The sequence below is a fragment of the Atta cephalotes genome (genome assembly GCF_000143395.1).
Source record: "Atta cephalotes unplaced genomic scaffold scaffold00054, whole genome shotgun sequence".
In the NCBI taxonomy this organism is placed as follows: Eukaryota; Metazoa; Arthropoda; class Insecta; order Hymenoptera; family Formicidae; genus Atta; species Atta cephalotes.
The window spans coordinates 382,056-388,810 of NW_012130118.1; the positions used below are offsets into that span (position 1 = coordinate 382,056).

The window sequence follows — 6,755 nt, forward strand, 5'->3', positions numbered from 1 at the left end:
GAGAGAGAGAGAAAGAGAGAGAGACTCAAGTAATTTTAAAAATTATGTAATTCTAACAATTCGATTCATAATTATTGTATCATCATCTTGTCGTTTGAGAAGACATTAAAAATATCTTTAATTAATATTAAATATTTGTCTTTCTTCTCAGGGGACATCCTGCAGTAACGTGTGCGTACTGTTCTCGTATATACTCGACGCGATATAATCTCGATGAACATATAAAATCACGACACGCTGGGCTACCACCACCTCCAGAATTATCGGTTCCTCTAACGCGTACGGAAACACGTTACCAGTGCCAAACATGTCCGATGGTGTTTACGGATCTAGCAGATTTCAATGCACATCGTCAGATATGTATCCAGGAACAACGTACAGATTTATTAGGTCAAACCGAAACACAGAATAATAAAATTTTCGCTGATACATCCGATGTCTCGAGTATAGATTTGGATGACGAGAATAAAGACTTTAAGAATGCCGAGGCTAAATTGGCGAAAAATCCACAGTTAACCATATTGAAACAGGCGCTGACTAAAGGAGACAATTTAAAACGGAATTTTGATGATGATGGTTCGATGTCTAGCGGCAAGCCGAAAAAAATAGTTAAGTCAGGTAAAATTTAATTATTAATTATTTAATTTAATGATTATTAAAGCAACAATAAAATTGAAAGAATGTCACATGGAATATTAATAAAAACCTAATTTTAAATATGTTATTATTTAGAAGAAGGCGAGGCAAATCCTCAGAAGAGATGGTATTGTGAAGCTTGTCCACAAAGTTTTACATCAGTGGAGAGTTTAAAAGAACATGAGATTAGACACGATGCCGAAAAGCCATATATTTGCATACTATGCAACAAAGATTTTGTTTTGAAATCTTCATTAATTAGGCATATTACAGTGTTACATGGTGTTGATCCTACTCCTATCATCGACAGTGATAAGTGTCTAAAGGCAACAGTAATGTCTCAGAATTGGAACGATCGAGTGGACATCAGCGTTTATGAGCAAAGTGAAATAAAAGACCCACCAGAGCTCTCGTCGTCACCTGAGGTAAAGATAAATTTTTGATTTCGTACTTTTTATTATGTCATAAAGACATTGTTACAATATATTATGTTATTACGTTAAATAGATAAATTTAGAGAATGATGACAAGGATTATAAAAACAACCATGAGAATGTAGAAATTGAAACGGTATTTGTGTGTGAGACTTGTAAGCGAGATTTTAACGATCGAGCATCATTATGGCTGCACATACGAGCAATGCACAAGGAATATGCAGCATTTACCTGTGGAGTGTGTTTAAAGATGTGCTTTAATAATACACAACTTCAAAATCATGTCTTCATGTATCACGGAAGATCTAAGCTTTTAATCTCGGAACAAAGAAGGTATAATTACATTCTATTTCGTCTATTTTCTTTTTATAGTTCATGTGATGAAATGTACGCTAGTATGCATTATATAAAATGTAATAAATCAGTGCTTATAAATATGTGATTATGAATGCAGGTATAGTTGCACGATATGCGGTAGACAGCATGACTCGAGAAAAAAGCTAATCACTCATGTCTCAATACATAATGTCGATCCTGCCTATGATCCTGGAAGTTTTGTACAATTGAACAGTAATTATTATAATGAAAACTTGAATGGTAACGAAGGCAATGAACAAGTATTAGATTTTGACGGAGAAGATGGCGAAAAGGTTGATTGTTACATTTGTTATAAATCTTTTCCAACTGAGGATCATCTTATACGACATCAGAGAAATGCTCACAAGGTAATATTTTGAAATGCATGTTAATTTTTTAATAAGAGTTGCAGTTATTTTTAGTAAACGCAATAATATAAATTTAATAGTTTAAATTTTTTAAATGGCATACATTTTATTTTCTTTTGTTACAGTCTGACCAGATTTCGTTAGGAGATGCTGCGGGTGGTGGAAATACTCTAAGTGTCAATGGCAATGGTAATAGAGCGCAGTATCATTTATTTTTTGTTTGCGAAGTATGTGGTAGTTCACATTCGAGCAAATGGGAACGTTGGTTGCATATCAACAACACACATAACAATGAATCTTCTATTAAAGTAAGTTTGAGAAACGAAAGAAAACTTATTCTTTCGCGTTGTTTTATATATTATTCTAATTTCGTTCGCATCATTGTTCTAGTGTGAATTGGAAAATTGCGGAAAGATATTTGCGACGAAATCGTTACGTAATGAACATCTTCAGCATCATGCGATACAAGGACCTTCGCCAAACACCTGCGAGATATGTGGAAAATTGTGGCCTACTCGCGTTGATTATTGGAAACATGTGATGGGCGTACATGCAGACACAGTGCCTCTAATTTGTGGCGTTTGTTTGAAAGTATTCTCCGACGTTATGCAATTGAGCGCACACGTTAAGGCGAAACATTGGCCACTAACCAGTGGTGATTTTTGTTGTGATATTTGCGGTAGACCATATTCCAATAAATCGAAAATGTCTCGGCATAGAAAGATCCATGGCTTGGAGGCGGCTATGGACGCTGCATGCGATAATAGCAGTTTTAATGAAACGACCAATGAATCGGTGAAACCTGATCACAGTAATGGCGCTTCAGAAATAGAATTAAATTGCGAGCAGTGTCCTGAACTTAGTTTCACGACATTGGATAGTTTGTGTAATCATCGACGGATAACGCATAATCTTTTTCCATGCGATTTGTGTAACAAATGTTATGGTAGAACATCACATTTATGGAAACATGTAAATAGGGTACACAAAGGACATACAGACGTGACCTGTCCTTATTGCGCAAAGACAAGTGCGTCAAGGGATCATCTGGCAGCACATATTGCAAAGATTCATAGATTCATGCCCACAGTAGGTAAGGACAATCAAAACTGCGTCACTTCCAAGTCCTTGAGTGCAGACGATGGTGTCTTGCATTATTGTGAAAAATGTAACAAAGGATTCCATAAACGCTATTTGCTCCGTCGTCATATGAAAGGCTGTCAAAACTATCGTAAAGATCCTGGGGCATTGTTGACTCGTTGTCGGGCCTGTGAAAGGATATTCAAAGATCGCGCGAGTCTGCAGAAACATATTGAGAATCATCATACTACATATACTTGTCATTTATGTAATGAGACGATCACTTCCAAGCTAGGTATCATGACACACAATCGTATCAATCATATGGATCATCCGGATCTGACGTGCGACCACCCGAGCTGTAAAAAACTTTTCCGCACCAAAGAAGATTTGGAATCTCATCGAAAAGATCACAAATATCATAGCAATCTGGACGTTTGTGATTTTTGCGGTGACACCGTGGAAAATAAACTGAAACTGAAGATGCATGTATTATCGTTGCATCGAAACGAGATCGGCGTATCCTGTGGGGTTTGTCTCATTCCGATGAAGGATCCCAAAGATTTGAAGAAACATGTCGAAGCGGTGCATAGCAGCGTTCTCTCTAAACCAAACACGTGTCAGGTATGTGGCAAGCAATATGCATCCAAATGGAAGGCTTTTGATCACACGAAGAAGTGTCATGGTAAAGTTTTCCTTACGTGCAAACAGTGTTTAGCCGTTTTTACAGATGAGAATGATATACGCGATCACTATGAACATGTGCATAACGTTCCAAAGGACCAATTAGCTATTTTCGAATATAGAATGGATATTGGTGCAAAGCGGGAGGGTTACGAGACTCCTGATATCATTGTAAAGGAGGAACCAGATGATTTGGAGTTTGACGAAGAAATGTGTGACGAAAGTTCGAATGATTCTCGCAAACGTAGAAGATCACCAAACGATACATATGATTGCGAGATGTGTCCTGAGATCTTCCTCAATTCAGACACTCTCGCTAAGCATTATCAGAACGTCCATAATACAGACCCCGTCCGTATGTTCAAGAAATTCAGAAAGGATAATAGCGATGGCAAGCGCAAGATGAGAAATAGAAACAACTTTGAATGCAAGAATTGCAAAAAGCAATTCTCTACTAAGACTCTGTTCTGGAATCACATCAATGTATGTACACGACGAAACTCGATAGGTAGATTTGACATGCCGAATAATGTTCCATCATCAATTCTGGAGTCTCATCTGAAAAACAATAATCAGATTCAACGAGAAGAACCGGTACCGCTTACGAACGAGTCCAATTTGAACATTCCCGATTTCAATCTATTCGAAGACATCAATTTGCAATTGTCAGCTCAAAAACCTGTGCCGAATCTTATGCCATTGTCGCAGATGAAAGGGACAGGTAACGGCAAATGCTCGAGAAAAGACTCACGCAAGGTGTATGATGAATCGACCAATACCGAGTGTACGTGCGAAGTTTGTGGTAAACAATGGCCCGCCAAGAAACATTTGTGGCAACATCTAATTCGTTTCCATCGCGCTGAAGCTGCTGTTACGTGTGGCGTATGTTTGAAGCTGTGTAAATCTTACCAAGACTTGGCCGATCACCTGAAGGCTGAGCATGCTCCCGTTTTATCGCCGGAGGGCAATAATTTCACATGTAAGACATGCGGTAGATATCATAACGCGAGAAGTAAATTGCTGTTGCATATGAGCATCCATATCGGAAACTTCCGATGTCAAAAGTGCCAGCAAGGTTTTGCAAGTGAGGAGAAACTCACCGAGCATGCAACGGGTTGCAATGGCAAATCGGAGTTTGAGGATAATACAGTGGCAGATGAAGATAATGCAAAAAATGATAACGATGAGAAGGGCAGTTTAATCGCCGACGAGACATCAGTCATTGAGGAAGCAGAGGAAGCAGAGGAAGCAGATTTTGAATCAGAAGGTGAAGGAAGTAGGGATATTCACGATGGAGACAATTCGGAAAATAGCGAAGAAGACAATTCAGAAAATAGTGATGATTCAGACAGTGATAGTAATAGTAGTTCGAGCGAAGACGAAAACGAAAATGAAGGAGAAGAAGAGGAGGAAGAGAATGAAAACGAAAATGAATCTGATACGAGAACTACTAGTAGAGCGAGCGGTGATAGTGTATCATGTAATTCCGATAGCGACGATGAATCAGAAGAAACGGAAGTGGACGCAACGGAAAAGAAAGCTGTACAATTGAACGATATTAGATTCAGGATATGTGATGATGGTATTCAGGAGAATATGCCAGAGGAGACAAATATTGAGGATCAGAAAACTGATATTACATCCATAGCAACAGTTGCAGAACAGACTACATCGAATAATTTAAATGATTTGATTTCTAATGTACCTGGAAACATAGGCACCGACAAATTTGAGGCATTTCGTGTTGAAAAATTACAACAAGCTAAAGCTACGAGCGATGTAGACTCTGATAATGAAGACGATGATGATAACGAGGAAGATGATGAGGAAAATAATGAAAATGAAGAAGAGGAAGAAGATGGTGAAGAAGGTGATCAGGATGAAGGTGAAGATGAGGATGAAGGTGAAGCTGAAAGTGAGGCTGAAAATGAGAATGAAAATGAAAATGAGAATGAAAATGAGAATGAAAATGAGAATGAGAATGAGGATGAGGAGAGTGAAGCTGCAGCCGAGGAAGAGGAAGAGGAAGAAGAAGAGGAAGAAGAGGAGGATGATGAAGATGACGACGATGGACCGCCTGTGTTAAGTCCAATAATGCCTTTGTTACCAGAAAACGAATCTGAAGAGTACAGCGGTGCGACAGATCGCACGAGACACAAGCTTAGTCCAATGGTTTCGTTGAGTATAGCTAAAGATTTAGAGGAGTGTGAAATAACCGAAATACCAAATGACACGGACAATGTATCAAACACAGTCAACTTCTTCGCGGCTAATAATAATGATTTGTCTGTAACATGGGACGAGAATTTGGATGGTAACGTAATCAACAATGCCGGTTGCAACTCCGACGCTGGAAACAGAGAAAAAAATGAGGAACTTAATACGGAGTACATAAAAATAGAAGTAAATGAAGGCGACTTTGAGGAAGATTCCGTAGATGAGAACTTAGTGGATAACAGAGAAGATGATGGAGACAATCAAGTGCATGAGGTGCATAACCTGGACGGAACTGTGTTAATGGTGACTAATGATGCGGAAGGTAATCAAATTTTGATAGAACAAAATGTGTTAGATATCGATAACGAGGACTCTAATGTTGAAGCGACGCAGTATATTTATCCAGAGAACACTTACGAGATCGAGGAAGAGGATTATCCAACGCGAAACGAAACTGACATCATGCAGACGGACGAGATGCAAGGTAGTATGTCCTATGTTCATGATACATCGGAAAACGAAGATAGTATGCAGAATGATATCGAGGAGAACAGTGATGTGCAAAAACAGTAGGACATGAGTGCCAAAACAGAGGAAGCATCTAGGATAATAAATCTGTAATAAAGTGTAAGATAATTAATATGAAATTAAGATCCTTATAAAAAGAAATTACATACATATGTACCTTGAAAAACGAATATTGTATAGTAGAATAAGCTTATAGCTTATAGCTTTGGAGGATTTTTAATAGACTGCGTAAAAAGGGAGAGAAAAAAGGAGAGGGAGGAGAGAAAGAAAGAGTAAATTACGACAATTTCCAATGGAAAACGTTTTGTTTTCATTGATCTGCCAGGGGCTTTGCATTCATTCACTTGCGCGATGTTGCAAGCTTCCGATTAATCGTTTCGAAGAATAATACGATTTTGAATTATTAAGCAATGTACTATATATATATATATATATATATATATATATATAT

At 38.0% G+C, this 6,755-nt stretch overlaps 1 protein-coding gene across 1 annotated transcript in view; it reads left to right on the forward strand.

Annotated features, from left to right (window-relative positions):
• Nucleotides 1-6,604, forward strand: part of LOC105623141 (zinc finger protein Xfin-like) — an 11,277-nt gene extending 4,673 nt beyond the window's left edge. The window contains exons 5-10 of the mRNA XM_012204541.1: nt 152-618; nt 733-1,061; nt 1,144-1,403; nt 1,525-1,795; nt 1,921-2,103; nt 2,186-6,604. Of these exons, the coding sequence (XP_012059931.1) occupies nt 152-618; nt 733-1,061; nt 1,144-1,403; nt 1,525-1,795; nt 1,921-2,103; nt 2,186-6,349 (5,674 nt within the window). The 3' untranslated portion in view covers nt 6,350-6,604. The remainder of the gene's footprint in view (nt 1-151; nt 619-732; nt 1,062-1,143; nt 1,404-1,524; nt 1,796-1,920; nt 2,104-2,185) is intronic.
• Nucleotides 6,605-6,755: the final 151 nt, after the last annotated feature.